Source organism: Buceros rhinoceros, unplaced genomic scaffold, assembly GCF_000710305.1.
Source record: "Buceros rhinoceros silvestris isolate BGI_N320 unplaced genomic scaffold, ASM71030v1 scaffold46076, whole genome shotgun sequence".
Lineage (NCBI taxonomy): Eukaryota > Metazoa > Chordata > Aves > Bucerotiformes > Bucerotidae > Buceros > Buceros rhinoceros.
In genome coordinates, this window is record NW_010417812.1 from 1 (window position 1) to 19,570 (window position 19,570).

The 19,570-nt window shown below is 35.5% G+C and overlaps 1 protein-coding gene across 1 annotated transcript in view; it reads left to right on the forward strand.

Annotated features, from left to right (window-relative positions):
- Positions 1–151: 151 nt before the first annotated feature.
- Positions 152–19,570, forward strand: part of ARNTL2 (aryl hydrocarbon receptor nuclear translocator-like 2) — a gene marked incomplete at its 5' end in the record, with an annotated part of 21,901 nt that continues 2,482 nt past the window's right edge. Inside the window, 13 exons of the mRNA XM_010138290.1 lie at positions 152–264; positions 1,589–1,627; positions 1,850–2,007; positions 3,806–3,885; positions 4,619–4,711; positions 6,558–6,675; positions 7,496–7,639; positions 9,166–9,406; positions 10,346–10,452; positions 11,043–11,193; positions 12,346–12,401; positions 13,192–13,300; positions 18,458–18,542. Coding sequence (XP_010136592.1) covers positions 152–264; positions 1,589–1,627; positions 1,850–2,007; positions 3,806–3,885; positions 4,619–4,711; positions 6,558–6,675; positions 7,496–7,639; positions 9,166–9,406; positions 10,346–10,452; positions 11,043–11,193; positions 12,346–12,401; positions 13,192–13,300; positions 18,458–18,542 — 1,494 coding nt within the window. The remainder of the gene's footprint in view (positions 265–1,588; positions 1,628–1,849; positions 2,008–3,805; positions 3,886–4,618; positions 4,712–6,557; positions 6,676–7,495; positions 7,640–9,165; positions 9,407–10,345; positions 10,453–11,042; positions 11,194–12,345; positions 12,402–13,191; positions 13,301–18,457; positions 18,543–19,570) is intronic.

Genomic DNA, 19,570 nt, shown 5'->3' on the forward strand with positions numbered 1-19,570 from the left:
ATTTAAAATTATTCATTCCTTAAATAATATTTTTAAATAAATGAAAAGTTTGTTTTATAAGAACTAGTTTCTGAAGAATTAGTTTCTAAAAATTAATGTTCTTGCTGAAAATTATTGATCAAGTGGGGTTTCCATTAAAATTCTTCTGCAGCTTTTTCATTGGGTGTATCAAGTCACCTTTTTCTGCTTCAAACTACATTTTTCTTACTTTATTACCTGTTTCTGCAGGGATACAGTTGAAGTTGATGGTGGCCCTCAAAAAAGGTATTTTTTTCTATAAAATGAATCCATTTCTGTTTTCAGTGCTATAAACATGATACATTTTCCTATTTGGCTAGATGAGCTGTGTGGTTTGCCTTAAGGAATACTTTGTCTGTGGGCAGGTCGTTGTACAGCACAACGTGATAAATATATAGCAAATTAACAGGATAGATAGGTCCATCCAATGGTGAGGTTTTCTGATGATTTTTTTCTAAGGTGACATTTTTGTCTTGCTTCTAACTTTAACAGACTTGTTAGTATTGGAAGTTAAGGTAAGAATGGGAACAAATTAAAAGTACGTGAGAACAAACTCTTTTTGCCTGTTTCTTTTAACCTTGTCAAGTGCTTTTTAAAATAGAACTCAACTGTGTTAAAAAATAATGTTATTACAAGGTGACAAAACAGAGTTAAGATTGGCTGTACAGTCTAAACCATTTGTGTATATATGTTATGGGGTAGTTATTAACTACTTCTTTATGATTTCTTTTTCTACACCTGGATACCTTATTTAGAAAATATTTATATATAGGTGGACAGTATTCTTTTTTATAAAGTAAAATAGAATATTTGGAAGGGACCTACAATGATCATCTAGTCCAGCTGCCTGACCACTTCGGGGCTTACCAAAAGTTGAAGCATGTTGTTAAGGGTATTGTCCAAATGCCTCTTAAATACTGACAGGCTTGGAACATTAACCATCTCTCTAAGAAGCCTGTTCCAATGTTTGACACCCTCTCGGTAGTGAAATGCTTCCTACCGTCCAGTCCAAACCACTCCTTGTGCAGCTTTGCATTATTCCCACACATCCTATTGCTTGATCCCAGGGAGAGGAGATCGGCACTTCCCTCTACATTTTCCTCCTCAGGAAGCTCTAGGGAGCAATGAGGTCAGCCTTCAGTCTCCCTTTCTCCAAACTACACAAACTCAGAATCCTCGGCCGCTCCTCACAGAACATGGCTTCCAGCCCTTTCACCAACTTTGTTGCCCTCCTCTGGATGCATTCGAGGACCTTAATGTCTTTCTTAAATTGAGAGGCCTAGAACTGCACACAACACTCAAGGTGAGGCTGCACCATCACTAAGCACAGTGGGATAATCACCTCTAGTGACTGGCTGTTGTGCTGTGTTTGATACACCCCAGAATGCGGTTTGCCCTCTTGGCTGCCAGGACACACTGCTGACTTCCACTGAGCCTGCGGCCAAACACCTCTTTTGACCAACTGGTTATGCTGTGTTTGCATCCCTGTATTATCTTGAATTCATGGGAGGAAAGAAGTGCTTAGTATTAAATACACAATGTAAAACTCTGTATATTTTTTTTTCTTTAGGAATGAAGATGAAGAACATGTTAAAATAAAAGATTTCAGGTACTAATTTACAATAAAAGTAAATTTTGCTAATAAATGTTAGTAATCACAACAGTAAATTGCTGTGTTCAATTGAATCCAATTCAGTTGTCAAATAAAAGTAGAGTGTGAAAAAATGTTTCGGTGCAGTAGTACTTTGTGATACGTTCTAATCCCAAAATTGAATTGGTTAATATTATGGGGAAAATAGTGTTCTACATCTTTCTTAATTTTTCTTCTAAGAGAGGCTCACAGTCAAACAGAGAAAAGACGAAGAGACAAAATGAATAATTTGATAGAGGAATTATCTGCTATGATACCTCAGTGCAATCCCATGGCACGGAAGCTAGACAAGCTTACAGTGTTACGGATGGCTGTGCAACACTTAAAATCCTTAAAAGGTAGGTTTTAGGAAACTAACCCTGAAAGTCCTTGTTCTGTCAGGAGTTATACTGTGTATCTTCATTGATGTTAAATAAATCAGGGGTCATTTATTTTATGTTTCCTTGCTGAATTCAGTTCTGAATCTGTTCTTCTTTTAAATTTACATGTTTGTAGGTTCCTGAAGTTCATTTCTTCTTTTTGCTTAGTATAGCAGAAAAAATGCCACCCTTCAGTGTCTGATATTTTCTGTCTGCTAAGGGTATGCCTTGCCATCAAGTCACTCCTTGATTCTTTTTAAAAACTGAATCTGTCAAGCAAGTTGGTCTTTCATTATTTTCTAGCCCCCAAATTAAACGTGTTTTCTGTGATTTCTCCACTTTCTGTCACACTTTCTGTAAAATGTCTTCATAAAACCAAAACCAGATGCTTAAAACTAAAGAAAAATTATGTTTGGACATAATTCTCTCTCAAACTTAATATTTTTGTGCAAAACCAGTAATCAAATTAAATGTTGCAAGACAAAACACACTTGAATACACTTTAAAGTTTTAAACACCATGAGATGTTAGAGAGTAACAAGAAAAAGAGTTGTCAAAAGTTTGTATCCACAGTCAGCTAGCAAAGTTACAGAAATCATGGTTCTCCGTGAGTTGTTTAGTATTGGGATCAAACCAGGATATATTCTTTCCTTTCCTTTTGCTATTGCTAGGTCTTGAGATGTTTTTTCCTTCCCTGAAAAAACTATATCCAAATATAAGTTGCATGTCATGGGGTCTGTCAGCAGCATGCAAGATTTCAGGGTTTTTGGCAGTACTGTTTCAGAATAGTAATTCGATCCACTGTAAGCAAAGATCAAAGACTATTTGTGTTGCAAAAAAAATTGATTATGAATAAACTTATCTAATAAGAATCCCATTAGCCTTAAGTCAAAGGCATGTAGGAAACATGCTACTAACTTGACAGTAATAGAATTATAGAATAATTTAGGTTGGAACGGTTTTCAGGAGGCCCATTGACCCAAGCAGGCTGAGAGTTTTATGTAAAGACAAATCAGGAGGACAGTAATTGCACTTGCAGTTTAAACAAGAAATCTTCAGCTCAAATATTTGTGTTTTAACAATAGGATATGAAAACTGAACTCCATCCAGCACAGTTGTTTTGAAGATACATATAATAAATGCTTTAAGAATATACAAGATGCTATGTAGATTATAGTGAATGCTGAAATTTGCTGAAAGTTCAACTGCTATTCACCTCGAAGAATATCTAGAAAAAGTTGTGGAAATACTTGAAATGTCTAAAATTTATTTTGGAGTACTTGCAGCGAGTGCTAGAACAGTAAATGTAGCAAGTCAGTCTTACTACATTTAGTGAGATACTCAATTTAACTACAATAGAGTGAGTTTTGGATTGTTGGCTATATAGTACTAGTGAAACATTATTCATGCCAAAAGACAACTGATAACATTGGAATTACTGAGATTCAGAAATGTTAAGGATTCTGAAATAAGCGTACAAAATGTTTCTAGAAAATTCCGTCCTCATAAAACCATTTCTCTAGCAGTATGTTAAGATACCTCAACAGAAATTTCCTTGTTTTATGTTAAGGGCAAGAAAAAATGGTTGTGTGCCCGTATTTATTGCTAGCATATGTTCATGAGGTTTTTTTGTTTTTAGTATTTTTAGAATTCTTAAATATTTTTTCATTCAGCTGTTGTTTTTTGAAAGAAAATTTACAAAACAAGTATCACTTTGTTTAAAGTAAATGTATAATGTAGCTTTTGACATCATGTCTACAAATAATGTACTTTCCAGGTTCCACTAGCTCCTATACAGAAGTCCGGTATAAACCTTCATTTTTAAAGGATGACGAGCTCCGACAGTTAATCGTTAGGGTAGGTGGAAGGAAACTCTCACTTAAACGATTTAAAGCTTGCCATTAACTTGAGTTTTTTGGTGGCCAGTACTTCTTTTTCCCATCTTTTTATTCAAGCAAGTACTTTGATGTACTTGGTAAGTCCTGGTTTATAAACTCTGTACATTATACAGGCTTTTTCATAAAGGGGTACAGAAGATGATTTGTGAGCATGGCAGACAGCAGCCGTGAAGGGTTAATAATCTGCATATTTAATACGTAAAATTTTTATGTTGATATTGAAGTCTGCATGTAAATATAGAGAGTGCTTTTAATTACACATAGATCTACTTGAAATTGTTTATCACCTTTATGCAAAATTTTAAAGATGTGCTTTGAAAGATGCAGAAGTAACACCTGAAAGAAAATCTTTCTTCTTGTTTTCGCACTTCCCACTTCCCTTTACCCTTTCTCATTTGCAACTATTTTATTTTTATTTTGCTGCAATAACAGACTTTGCCAAGATCTGTAAGATGACTCTCATGTTTAGCTGTTTTTCCGCTGGCTGCCTCTTTTCCCAAAGCTGTGTTTAAGAAACTTCAGCTGTTTGTAGTTGAAGGTCTGATTTGGTCCTTGCAATCTTAATTGCTTTTTGATGTGATTTGTAACTTAATTTTAAAAATTAAGATTAAAAGTGCGCTTCCTTGTAGTCATCAATATTCATTGTATATATTAATTGTATGTTTTTAAAGACAATATCTTTATATTTTCAGGCTGCAGATGGATTCCTATTTGTGGTTGGATGCAACAGAGGAAAAATTCTGTTTGTTTCAGAATCAGTTTGCAAAATACTTAATTATGATCAGGTGGTTATAATTTAATTTCTTTGTTTTGCTTTTACCTCAAATTTTCTTGGAAAATCTTCTAAACTTTTATGTTTTTATTGTATATTACTGAAAAATAGTCCTTGTGTGTCATTTATTGGAATTTCTTTGATTTAACCATGTTCAGAGTAAGGCTGAGTATCCTGGAACAAAAGATTTACAAGTACTGTCAGTACTCCTGACCTGAGTAATAGCGCCGGAATTCAACTTATCATCCTTAAGTAAACTGCGAGTCTGAGAGGAAGGGATAACTTGAAGGTGTCCTAATTTCTGTATCCAAGAGATTCACTTTTAAATGGTGAAGTGATTTTAGTTTGCTTTCTTAGGCCAAGAAAAATGGGTAGTTCAGCAGTGGAAGTTAATTAAAGCTTTGCTTGTTAATGCCTTTGCGCTCAGCTGCACTACCTAACACCTCATCCTAAGTAACTATCTGTGTATATACTCTTAGCCTGTAGAATAAGAGAAATATGGGAAATGTAAGTATCTGCCTTGAGTTGATGTTTAACATCATGGACAATTACCACAAATTATCAAGGCATGGTAACTTGTTCATGTATCCATCTATGGCTTATGTTCTAGAAATAGAAACTGAAACAGTGCTTCCATCTGATTACTTCTGTAACTTTTAAACCATTTGTGCTATGTTAATTTTCTTCAAAAATGGAAGGGTAACCAATCTGGACTCTGTTTTATAGATTTGTTTGTTTCAAAAAAATGAAACTGTATCTTTTTAAAGTGAAATGAATCATCTTATGGGAACAAGCATAAAGCAGATTTTTTTTTTAAACTTCTGCACTGAATTTATTCCAGGACTAAAGTACCTGCTTCCAGACCCATAAGATCTTTTCTATTCCAGCTGAAGAAGTTCAGAGAACATGACTGACATAACCCATGAACTTATTTGCTTATTATGGGAGTCATTATAGGTTATGAATCCATTCTGCAGCCTAATCTCTTTGGTACACCTATTTATTTTCATGAAGCTGCTTTTAGCCTTTTTCAGGGGCGCTCAGCATTTTCCCTTTGCATTGTGGTTAGATGGGAACTGGGCAAATGAAAGAAGCTGTATCCAGCTTTCTTAGAAGCTTTTCATTAAACCTGTTTCATTCTGGCTTATTGGAAGAGTGTTGCCCTTAATGTAAGCAGTGATCTTTTAGCAAGTGGTATGCATCCAAACTGAGTTGCAATTTGAATCTAGAATACTGTTTGTCAACGCAGCACCTTTCCAGTCATTGATGTGCTGCCTACAGTAGTGCAGCAGTTCAGTTACTCTGGATCAGCTGAGTCAGCAGGTTGAATGGATCCCAGCTAGAAAGTAAATATCCCCTCCTAAGGAGTGCTGAAGTGAGCTGACCCCTGCTTTCAGGCAGTACCTGGCTCAGTGGTTCCATTTTGTCCAACCAAATTAGAGCTTAGTCAGAGTCACTAGGTAGAATGACTATTTCTTCCTATTTTCTTACTTTCCTCCCTCCCCAGTAATCCGTGAGTGGAATTATTTTGTGCATAACCTTTAACTAGTATCAGGAATCATATTACGTACATAAATAAAACTTCTGGCTTTACAGAACTGTTTTTTAATATCCAACTAAATCTGTTATTTCTCAAAGGGGAAGTAACAAATGATGTTTTTAGTACCCTGTTTTTATAAAAACAGTATTGAAGAATGGCAAATTAAAAACAGATAAAAATATTGATGTTTAGAATAACTGTGGTAGCTGACTTTTTTCATGGTGTAGAAAGTTGTTTTTCTGAGTAGTATGTGTGGGGTTCTGTTATAAAATGGTGTGGTTCTTATTTCTTTTGGATTTGTTTCTTTTTTTTTAAATAGGCTACTTTAGTTGGACAAAGTTTGTTTGATTATTTGCATCCAAAAGATGTTGCAAAAGTTAAGGAGCAACTTTCTTCTTCAGATGTCTCTCCTAGGGAGAAGCTCGTAGATGGGAAAAGTAAGTAATATTTGAATGTGCTCAGATTTTTTTTTAAAGAGTTGTTAATAAGTCTAGTTATGCAGGACATAGTTGTGTGTTTGTATGTGCATAGATGTACAAACTTGAGGTATAATTTCCAAACACATTTAATGCATATCTGCTGCTTAGAATGCACTTACAGTGCTAGTGTAGAAAAGAATTTATTTTAGATGGTAAGAATTACAGAAATTTGCATTGTTAAACATTTACCAAGATGTGGTCTGATGTTCTTCCTACCACGCATACTACTTTTTTTTCTTGTATTTGATAGGTCTTGTCAGTACAAAAGACCTGATGTAGTCGAACATGGGATAAAATACTTCAATATCAAGAATCACTGTCTTCTCTGAAAATGCTAAGTGTCAATCCTAATTTAACCACATCTTCTTTTGTTTACAGTTATTTCTAATAGGGAGAGTGTTATGCAATGTGCAGCTAATGACTATTTTATAGCTGGCTTATATCAGCTTCTTTGCAGTTCTTCCTTGTACCAAATAGAAGTTGAAAGTTTATAAAGCATATTTAGTAAAATATCAAGAAGCATTTAAGTTTGGTAGTTCTTTTTAATGGTAGTTGGGGTTTTTTTGATAGTTCTACTTTATTTTGGAATCTGTGTGACAGTCACTTTTCTTTGCCCTGTTTAAGTTATTAGACTTTTTCAATTTTTAATTGTAAGGACAAAATTTAGGCTATACAGTAAGGAGAATGTACTGGAAGTTAAAATGAAGAGAAGGCCTTGTATTCTGAAGTTTTATTGTTGGATTTTGGTTTTTTAACTACTTGACTGAATTTTTGTAAGCTGGCTTGCAAGTACATGCAGATTTTCAAACTGGACCTGCGCGACTGAATTCTGGTGCTCGACGTTCCTTCTTCTGTCGGATGAAATGTAGTAGGACAACAGTAAAAGAAGAAAAGGAGTGCTTGCCCAACCCAAAGAAGAAAGGTATTTGAAGAGTTTAGATGAAGTGTGAGCTTTCTGTCTCGAAACTTGGTATATTTAAATTCTTAGTCAGTAGTGTGACCCTTGTAATTATCACTGACTTGAAAAAGTAGCTGTAGAGAAGTATAAATGTGTACTGGAGATGTTTTGAAAACAGTCTAATTGTACACTTTCTCCTTCCCATTCACCCATGGAAAAGAGGGAGGAACCTGATTTACAGTGCCTGTTTAAGAGTGCTTAGTTTATTGCAGTAAATTTTAGTCTGAGGGAAAGTTTTAAAATCACTGGAGCAGATGAAGAGAATGTGAAACTAATAAAGTATGTCTTGATGATAACTGTGTGAATAAGGCCTGCAAAATCTACTGTTCTGAAGCAAAACAGAAAACAAGCCAACCAACTCTTTTTCTGGTTTACCTTTTTGTGTTGTATGTACTTAAAAGTATGAATTTTCCTTTTTTTAGTAAAAAAAATAAAGTTAATTCCATTCTTTTTTCCAATAATTTTAGTTTAGTTCATATTTTGGTATACCTGTACAGCAGTATACTCTTGTCAAGTTTTCTGTGAAAGGATCTTTCTAAAATGTGATTTCCAGCTTTTGTTTAATACATTAGTATTGATTTTTGCAAAGGTATGGTGAAATTGTTTGACCCTGAAAAAATTCTCCTACTCTTGTTTTTCAGCATAACCCATTATTGTTGAGATCTCACCAAGTTAGTTAAAATTTACTGCTGTGCGGTATAAGTCACAGTAGGATAACACAGTTTTAAATTTTATAGAGTTGATATGTTTTCTGTAGTTGATAGGAAATCAAATCTATCTAAAGCATAATTTATTCAGAATCAACAATACTTTTGCAATTTTTTTAAAGATTGTTACTGCGGGACACATTAATGTCATCTCTATGCCTCGATGCATATGAGGGTGTTTGCATGTTGTACAGGCAGCAAAGAGTCTACTAGCCATAGGAACGAATGACAGTGTATGCTGTAATTTAAGACTTCTAAAATATTTGTGTTTCCAGACAACTGAGAAATTCAGAAGCCTAAGATAAATGGAAAATAAGTTGTCTTGTTTTGGGTTGTTCTCTCAGCTGACTCTTTTAGCAATTGCAGTAAGCGTATGTTAAGATCATCATGTTCACAAAAGGTAAATTGATTCATAATCTACAGAGTGCCTCTCCAGTTACTTTAATTTACAATACGTATGAAACCATATAAAGAGAAAGTGATCTGTGGGTTGCCAGATTTTTGGTTTACTTTTTTTTGTGTGAGACTGTGTTTGAACTGCCAACACCTATAACCCACCTTCCAAAATCTTACATAGGGTTAGAAGTGCTCCTTCCAGGTAAGACAAAATTTAGTAGTACAAAACTAATTTTAAAATTGTCTGTAAAGTTATCTATAGCCTTGTACAGTTGGTGTAGGTAATCATAAAATATAGTTGCTGGTCTCGTGGTGAATGGGAGAAAAGATGTAATTCAGTTTAATTTTTGAACCATAACTGCTGCTTATGTCATTTCTTTTTATTAGATCACAGAAAATACTGTACCATTCACTGTACTGGGTATATGAAGAACTGGCCTCCTAATGAGGTGGGAGTAGAAGAAGAAAATGATGTAGAAAAGGACAGTAGTAACTTTAACTGTCTTGTTGCAATTGGGAGGTTACACCCTTATATTCTTCCACAAAAGAGTGGAGAGATAAATGTCAAAGCAACAGAATTTGTTACGCGATTTGCCATGGATGGAAAATTTGTTTATGTAGATCAGCGGTAAGCGTTTTGTTCTTTAATGAAGAGAAAAAGAAAACTACACCAATAGTTAAATTTTCTAGTACTTTCTGTCAGAACTATAATTTCTCAAGCAGGATAGAATTTCTAGGTGCTGTACACAGGAAGCAGTTCATTCTGAATCTATGAGTACTTGGGCTTTGGGTGTTTTTGTCAAACATAAAATGTAATTTATGGAAGTAAGTGTATTGTCCTATAGGAAAAGATGAGCTAGGAATATTAAAATGTCATAAAATGCACTCATGTACTTATAAAGAAAAAATCTCAAGTTAGAGCTTCATAGCTATGCATATGACATAAGTAATAAACACTTCGCAAAATTATTACATCTTAAAATCTTAATATTTGGAGCAAACACATAATTTGATACCTGATTTACAAATAATTTCATTAGAAGTTTAAGATAAGTTCCTATTTTTCTGAACTTCCTAAACCAGGCTTTTATTTGGTGTAGAGACTGAGTTACCACGTTGCATTTTGAATTCTGTTGTTGTCACTTGAAACTTTTTTGTGCTTTCAGTCATCTTGTCTTTTATCTAAAATTGTCTATTTAAACCTGTTCCTTAAAGTGGCAGAACAAAATGCAACTACTAAGTTTTTTTTAATGACTCCTTATGCGTGACCAGTACCCTGATTGGCTAATGGAAAGACCTAATGTTCATAAGTATTTTGTGCGTACATGTGGTTTGCAAGTTTAAACACTGTTATTTTGTCTTTGAATTTCCATTCATTGCAAATGAATAATTTGCAGTGAATTTTTTTTGTTGTTTTAGAGCTATACTACTGCTATATCTTTTTCCCGAACACGAACACAAGCATCTGTTTCTTTTATACATTAAATTTCTGGTTTATGTGATACTGAAGAACACAAGCTTTACAATTGTTTGAATCCGCTGTAGTTCATGTTTTTATTTCTAACAGTGCAACAGCAATTTTAGGGTATCTGCCACAAGAGCTTCTAGGAACTTCTTGTTATGAGTACTGCCATCAAGATGATCACAATCATCTAGCTGAAAAACACAAAGAAGGTACAAAATAATTGGTACTCCCAGACTGCTTAAAACTAAATGTAATTGCTGTGTGAAAACACTACAAATCAAAAAATCAGAAGATGAAAATTAATAAAACTAAACCATCTTAGCATTGTCCTTTTCTACATATGCATTAAGATATGCCTGCATAAAGCTTGTAATAAAAGCAAGAAGAAATTTCTATTGGCTTGGATCTTGGTGCAGTGCTTTTAATTGCAAGGGGATAACGTTAACACTTCTTTCAGTCCTCTGCTTCAATTCTTTATAAGAATGAGGAAGGAATCCTGAAGAACATACATGCTTAATCATAAAATTAAAGACACTGATTATGAAAGTTCACTAACTCAGGAGTCTCCCTACTAGTAGGTTGCAGAAACTTAGTACTTGGACTTTAATTTAAGATTAATAAGATTGCTGAAACCATAACTTGGTTTTTAGTAGAGGTCCTGTCAGTTGTTCTGGAATTTAATTTGTATTTCTGGCCATCAAAAACATTTTAAGTTTATGATGCTATAAAACAAGATTTTTTTTTTATTTTATCTTTCTGAGTATAAATATGATGATTACAAGTTTTCTTTCTTATCTAGTGTTGCAGAACAAAGAAAAAGTGTTTACAAATTCCTACAAATTTAGAGCAAAAGATGGGACTTTTATTACTTTAAAGAGTCAGTGGTTCAGTTTCATGAATCCGTGGACAAAAGAACTGGAGTACATTGTATCAAACAACACTGTAGTATTGTAAGTAATTCACATGAAACCCCTTGTCTTAATTACAGTTAGCATTAACAGAAAGCAATAAGATGCAGAACACGACTAGAAAATATCATTAATGCACTAAAAGTGGTTGAGTAACCTAGAACAACATTTTTTTGCATTTAACAGTTATTTGTATTTCAGGCTTAAGTCATGGATTTGACTCTGAAAACTGCTGTTTCCCAGTAGAAAAACTGAGGTGAAAGAGTTTCTTATCAAAGGAAGAAAGGAAGGACCTTTTAAGCAAAGCAGTTTTGAATAAATGGAAATGTGAAATTAGTTCTGCTTTTCCTTCTGAGCTGTATGAGACTGCATGTGTCAGTTTGACCTAATTTTAAATACTACCCTGCCTGCAATCTATCAGAATGTGGAGAAGCATAGTTGATAGATCATAGAAATGGAAGGCAGGACAAAGAGATAATTTCCAAATTGATTGCAAGAGAGGAGCCTGTGAGACAGTAATTTTCTTTTTTTCATTCTCTGTGCCTTGCAATGTAGACATAATTTGTATTGTTTCAGTAATACTGAGGATCTTTGCCAATGACCAGGACTTTGAGAGCGGGATGGAGGGGAATTTATTTCTATTAAACCATTTACCCATTCTGTAGCAGGTTCATGTCTTAACATCACCCACTGTTTTGCCCATGTCCTTTTTCTTTAAGACAACAGAGAAGACCAGTTAAGACAGTATATGCTGCCCAGCAGCCAAAGGCCACTTTTGTCTGCCCTGGACATCTGGGCAACTGCAGCTGTCTAGAGGAGGGAAGGTAGGTAGCAGCTGCTGACAGAAGGTAGCCACTGACCTGTCCAGTAGCAGTTGTTTCTAGTTAAGTGTCTCCCTCCCAGCAGTAAAATGGCAGCCTTGTTCTCTTGTGATGGAACACAAGACAACTATATTGGCCTTTCTTCTTTATTTGGAGAATAAGTGGAAATTAATACTTCAGCCAGTGCTTCAGAAACAGTACAATGGATTGAACATTGAAACACATGTGGAATAGTGTCTCATTTTTTTTACTAGTTTGAGGATGTTAGTCTTTATTCTGTGTGAGGCATTATTAAAATAAAACATAACTATGCTGGGGTTTGCCTTGGAAAAATTTGCTAATCTGTGTTTTTGTTTCTTTGTTTAAATCTTAGAGGTCATAACAAGTCAGCTGAAGAACAGGTCCTCTACAGTTCCCAGCCTGCAGAAGGCAAGTGTGCTTCTTACAGTTATCATAGGTGCCTCTCCTGATCAGTCATTACAATTTTAGGTTTATTCAGTCCAGCAATTTTTTTTATTCTGAGTGATTGTGCAAGGAAGGAATGGATTTTTTTAATTCTGGTGGCAATTTCTAGTTACAGCATCCTAATTCGTATCATTCACTTAACTGTGATCAGAAGGGCTTATAATCTTTTCCTTCTAGGAGCTTCTACTGTAGCTAGGATTTTGGTTGATAGGATATTATGCTTCCATCAGACTTCTCATGTTTTGCCTGGTTTCCTGAAGAAGTGCAATTGTACTATCCCAGTTTACCTATAGAATATAGGGTGGTACTGATATTGATATATATTTTATTAATATTTTTCTGCTGGGCATGGAGATTCTGTTTTCTACATGCTGTTTTATCATCTAGCTATAAAGGGTTTTATTTTTGCTTTTGAAATTGTTCTTTTTAGTAACTGATTTCAGTTTGTGGAGAAATCCAAGCAGTTTTTTTTTCCCTCATGTGTTTTGCGTTGTCTGTGAGAGAGGCTGGAGGTGATAACAATTAAAGCTAGTTTCACTACTGGAGATCAGCAATTTTCACAAATATATTACTCAGTTATCTTCTTATTTCGAATTACAACACCCTCCTCCATGAGTTAGTGTTTTAAGGAATTCGATTTCTGAAAATAAGAGTTATAGAACAAAAACTGCTTTAAGGTAAATCCTTGAGGTTATTGTTCCTTCCTGTGTATTGAAACCAAGGTTTTATTCTGTTGGGTTTTTTTTAACTGCAGATGCTGTAAAACAGTCTTTAGTAAGTGTACCTGGAATGTCCTCTGGAACAGTTCTTGGTGCTGGAAGTATAGGAACTGGAATTGCAAATGAGATACTAGAATTGCAAAGGTAATAAATGCTTAACATCATGTTTAGGCTTTTAAGTAAACATATTTGTGATTATTTGGGGGTGGTTAATTTTTACTGTGTTATATGTATAAAATATGAGATGCCAATTGTAACCTAATGTTAGTCATGCATGGCAGAATACTTCACTGGTGTTGATAAATAGTTTTGGTTTGGGCATGCAATTCCCTTTGTTAATTAAATTATTATTTAACTATGACTTAAAGTGTTACTGTGGTCAGCTTCTTCACGTGATGTTGAAATGGGTAGATAAATCCTTTGGAAATGGAAAATCAGTTGTCTGTGAGTAGCATTTATATTTTTCTGATTGTGTCTCTCTGCTAGGAAAACTTTCTTGAAACAGTTCCCAGTGGAGCGTTTTCACAGCCTTTCTTGATTGTCCTGAATGTAGACTGATAGCATAATTCCCTCCCAGTACCCCGTTGCAGATTAAACGTCATTCCAAATGGATTAAAGACTGACCGTTTCAAAACTAACTAGTTTTAGCAGGTGCTCAGCTAAGTAGCCAAGACATTCAAAAGGAAGAAACATGATTTTAATGTGAAGATATCCTTATGTACTTTTTTGTGTTGTTCACTCAAAATGGTGCCTGACTTGCTTTTAGAGAAAGAGGTTATTACTCTTGTGTCAGTTTGTACTGTATCAACATTTCTTATCAAAGAACATTTTTTTTTTAAAAAGTCTGAGCCCCCTAATTCCAGGACTTTGGGATGCAAATGCACAGGAAAAGTATGTTTTCAGACACAACTCTATGAGGAATTAAGGCTGCTATGAAAAGGTACAATCATTTTCCAGGTCAAATTTAGGATAATGGTACTCACCTCATCAGCACAGGACAGTTTATATAAGTGTTAACTCTGGAAGCTGTCCCTCAGACTTTACCCAAAAATGGAAGTGTAAGATCTAAAGGAATGCCAAGAAATTTTATGTCCCCAGAGCAATGTGTTCTAAGGTCCCATGTAGCTCTTTCTACTGGCTCTTTTGCAACTGGACCTGAAAAAGTGGCAATATTAAATCTTCCAGGAGGAAGTACACCAATTTTGGCAACAACAGTTAAAGTATAAGGTATAGTCTCATATCATAGAATATCCTGTGTTGGAAGGGACCCATGAGGACCATCAAGCCCAGCTCCTGACTCTACATGGGGCAACCTAAAACCATATATCTAAGAGTGTTGTCCAAACACTTCTTGAACACTGATAGGCTTGGGGTCATGACTACTTCCTTGGGGAGCTTGTTCCAGTGCTTGACCATCCTCTTGGTGAAGATTTTTTTTCTTCCTAATATCTTCCCCTGATACAGGTTAAGTCAATCCCCATGTCATATCACCAGATACCATCATCACCCCCCTCTCTGCTCTCCTACAACTTCGTTATGAAGACAGCAATGAGGCTACCTCTCATCCTCCTCTTCTCTAAGCTGAACAAACCTAGTATCCTCAGTTGTTCCTCATAAGTCATTCCCTCTAGTCCTTTCACCATCTTTGTTGCCCTCCTTTGGACACGTTTTGATCTTTTTCTATCATCCTTATGTTGTGGACCCCAAAAATCCACATAGTGCTTGAGGTAAGGCCACACCAATGCTAAGTCTAGTGGTACAGTCACTTCTCTTGACTGGTTAGTTATACTGTGCTTAATGCGCCTCAGGATACCGTTCTTCTTGGCCACCAGGGCACATGGTAGACTTACGCAACCGAATTCCCAGATCTCTTTCTGCAGAGCTGCACTCCAGGCACTTGTCCTTCAATCTATACATACATCGATATGCCATAGCATAGTTAGCTTCCATTTCAGCAGTAGCCTGACTCATCAGCCTGTCTGTGAGGACGTTAAGGGAAACAGAATGAAAAGCTTTACTAAAGTCAAAGTAAACAACATCCAATGCTATCTCATCACCAAGGTAGTCACCTCCTTGTAGAAGGCTGTCAGGTTGGGTAAGTGTGATTTCCCCTTTGTTAAATCTATGCCAAAGTCCAAGATTACACATTATCTCTTTGCAGTGCAGTTGTCTTGTCAGCTGTCCTTTCATTAGAAGACAGTATTTAATTTTTTGAAACAGTAAAAATCATGATCTGAGTGTGAGTGCCAGTGGCAGATGCTGCTTACTCTGTTTCCAGTATTTTGAAATTGCCATCCCTTTACTAGAATAGGCAATTTGCACAGGTATACATTCATTTTCAATAAAAGGAAGAATAAACATACTTATTTGTGATGAGATTAAAAGATTCATGCTTATAAAAAAAGAAAAAAAATCCATCCCATAGCATGTTTGCAGGTTGCTGGGATTATGCAGCAAGGAGGAGGAAAAGCACTGGCAACAAAAACAGGATTGATATCCTCAACAGCGAAGATGGGATGTTGCATTTTGGTGACACCATTGTTACTGTCCTCTCATCAGTATCACTTGTAGAGGGAAGGAGAGTTACTTTATGTTTTATCTTTCTGAAGACTGAAATTAGTTGGCAAGTCTGACGGTTAATATCCAGGCATGACCCAAGAGCTAGATTTGACTCTTGTTCTAGACACTTCAGTAACTCAGTATAATGTTTTTGATTGAGATCCCCTGACCTTTGCTGGAAATGGTCATCCACGTGAGCATGCATCATCAGATTAGGGAAACCATTTTATCAAGTAGATTAATAATAAATTTGCTGGATGATGAAAGATTAAATGCATTCCTGGGAAAGTTTTCTTCAAAATCGCCCCTTGAAAGTTCTGGTATTTATGTTTTTAGAAGAACCACAAGCAATGATCTTTCCCTTCATATTGCTACAGAGACAACAATTTCAGGAGCACTATCTTCCTAAGCAACAGAGGGGAATTTTGTGAGCATTGTATGAAGATGAAACCAACGCATTAATTCTCTTCAGTGACAGATCAGCAGGTCACAAGAGAACAAATTTTGTCTGTTTTAATCTTAGAAAACAGAAGAAACCGTAAGAACAGACAGAATTTCAGAGAAGAAATTATGGTACTGGATTTATCTCCCCAGTGTGGGGAAACTTCTTTTGAGTGGGATTTTTTTTAATGGAAAAAATGGAATTTAAATGGAATTCATCTGTTCAGTTGAGGCAGGTATGACTGAGGCATTTTAGGGATATTTCAGGAGAATATTTATTTCATATCCTTTTCTGATCCCAAAAGAAGAATGGATTTTTCCAGTCCATTATAAGCCTTACAGCAATTGAGCTTATTTATCAAAAAGTTCAGCTTCCATAGTATTAACATGGCATAACTCGCTGGCTGGCTGGCTATCATAAACTTGAAGCTCGTAATACATGCCTATCTGACAGAGATTAATTTTGAGATACCCTGATTTCATCATATAAGTAAAGCATGGCTTTGCTCCTTTGTGGTGTTTTTCCTAGTTATGGTCACATCTGGAACACTGGTTACTAAATGAAACATTGTTGTGCTGCTTTCTTTGGGAACAGTCACCTTGTTCTCAACTAATAGATTGAATGTTGCAAGATTTTGAAAGGAAAAATATTTTGCTTGCCAGCTTTTTCAGCCGCAGTGATCTGAGCCATTTTAGTCTTGTGCAGGTGTGTTTGTTTCAGTGATATTACTTGTCCATGGACACTGGTAATTGAGAAGGAAACTTGTGCTGAAACTAATAGCCCAAGAAGCTGCTATGCAGATGAAAGAAAAGATTAAGAGCAAAGTTATGCAGAATAAGGTAAACTGTGTCAAAGGAAGGACGGTTCTGAGATGAAGACAACTATGTAAGGAAGCAGTTGCACTGTGTAACTGTCTGGCATTATATTCATCCTATAGTCCTGTATCTTGGGGGAAAATAAACAAGAGGCATTCCCAAATACAATGGGCCACTGAAGGCCTCATCAGTAAGAACTGGATCTTCCTGGAGATGTCTGAATGTAGTTGCTTGAACCTAGATGTATCTGACTTTTCCAGAATCATTGCTGAGAACAGCACAGTATTTCTTTCCAGCCAGAATAGAACTTCATGCTATTTCTTCATTTTTCTTTTGTATGAAATCTAGTTACTATCTTGCACGTACTGAGGCAATGAAAATTAGACAAGTGATCAACAGAGGCTAACACCAGCTAGTTTTTATTAAATACCTTTTTTGACTACAAACATAATCCGATAGGATGAGTGCATTTACTACTTGAATCTGCTCTTTGTGTTTTGTTTTTTGTTTTTTTTTTTAATATCAGTAAGATACAGATGGTTCTCAAGCTGGTGCATCAGGCATTGCCAAGTTTTTTTAAAAATTTCAGGACTATTGCCTACAGCTCTATTTACAAGTATATCTGAATTGATTAGCATATGATTCATGATCATTTCAGTTACTAAAATGCTATAAATCTGTTCAATGTGGAGTTTCTGTCCTGGCTTTTAGAGATGACAGTACTGCTTTATCAAATGGTGGATTGGAATATAGGGAATTAACAAATGGTCCACACAAATACCTCAACCGACTTAAGCTGAGCTGCTGTTTATTCACCCATTTTCTGTCTTTCCTTCAATCCCTTACCACTTTTTGGATTTGAGGAAGTGACAGAAACAGAAGTATCCAGACTGCCCCAATTCTTCTATAGTCTTGTCCTTTGGGAGTCAGGAAGAGCCAGACGGAGATGGAAACAAGCTGTCTAAAAGGCCCTAGTATGACACTGTTGCTGTTAGTTTCATATCTGGTATGTTTGGTGAGGAATGATGAGCAGTATCTCGAATTCCTGTAACAAATAACTGGCCTTCATTTTTAGTTGGAATTTTATGAAAATATGGAAAGACAGATGTAATAATGGTAGAGGGAGCATTAGAAGGATGTTTAGCAGAACTTCCTTGTGTTAACTGTATTCTGTGTGTATTTGAAAAATACGTATTTGTCCCAGTGTGCTTCATTCTGAAAGCTGTTACTCTTTGGTCTGTCAGTGCTTGTGATTCAACGGAAAAATAGTGTGCTCAAGTAATTATGACCTGTGGCCTTTATTGATCGATTCTGCTTTTTGTGTTATCAAAACTTGAAGCAGGAGAATTTAAGACAATGTTGTCTCAGACTAGCTGGCTTGTGCTTTGTCACTGGGGAGGTCTGGTGGGTTCTGCATCATATAGGTTATTTTTCAGATTATGATCAATGTGACTTGGTAAATCAACTAAATGTATACAATTTTAGGTTGCACTCTTCACCTGGGGAATTAAGTCCATCACATCTCTTGAGAAAGTCACCTTCTACAGCTTTAACTGTAAATTGCAGCAAAGTGAGTATATCACTGCTGGTAAAAGGTTCATGACAGATAGCTCAAAGCCTATGTTTAAACCAAATTACTCTGACCTGTGTTTTTCTGAGAGAATGTGTAAAGTATTGCCAACTACCTGGCAGCAGCAGCAGAACTTCCAGTCTCATTTACGGAGGCATCAGTTCAAGCCCTAAGGGGCTATTCCTGAGGCTGAGAAGACTGTAGACTCCACTCAGTTATGAGGATCTCAGCTGAAGCTCTACAAATATACTAAAAATGATTCGTCTGATAAGGGCTCTTCTGATTTGGAATTGCATTAAAACTTCTAAATAACTGAGAGAAGTGTTCCCACATGTTCAGTTTGACAGCCTAAATAAAATAGGGGTTATTGATTTCTCTCACTTATACTTTTAATCTCAATATTCTTGAAGACCCTTTTAAATATGTATCATGTATGTTCTCAGTTTCAAAATGTTTAAATAAGGTATTTCAGTAGTCTTCTAAAAATTGACAGAATATGTTGGTTTGCTAATCTAGTAGTGCTGATAAGACCACAAACTATAACTATCATAATTATTGGCCATAACTATGGAATAATTAAACATATTTCTGAAGTATATCGTGTCATGTATTGTGCACTATATGAACATTTACTTTTCCACTAACACTTCTCTGAATGTAATTTTCCTTCTATTTAAAGATAGTTTATCTTTCCATTGCCCTTTTAATTTCCTAACAATACTATCCTGGACTAGAGATTGCTTTGGCTTCCTCTCTTTTTATGAGAGGAAATTAAGTTTATAAGGCAGTTCTCTCCTGCCTTACTGCAGATCTTTCTCCCTAAGAGTTGGTTGACTTAGATATACTGAACATTCTAAATCATGCAGCATCTCATTATATGGGTAACTTCGTTGAATTCGTTGAGGTTTTTCTTTATTTTGTACTTTGGTATCTTGTTTGTTCCTAAAATGCCTTTGTTAAGCATTTCAACTTTATTAATTTCCTAGTAGAATATACACAAGTCAGACAAACCAATAAATCTATCCTGC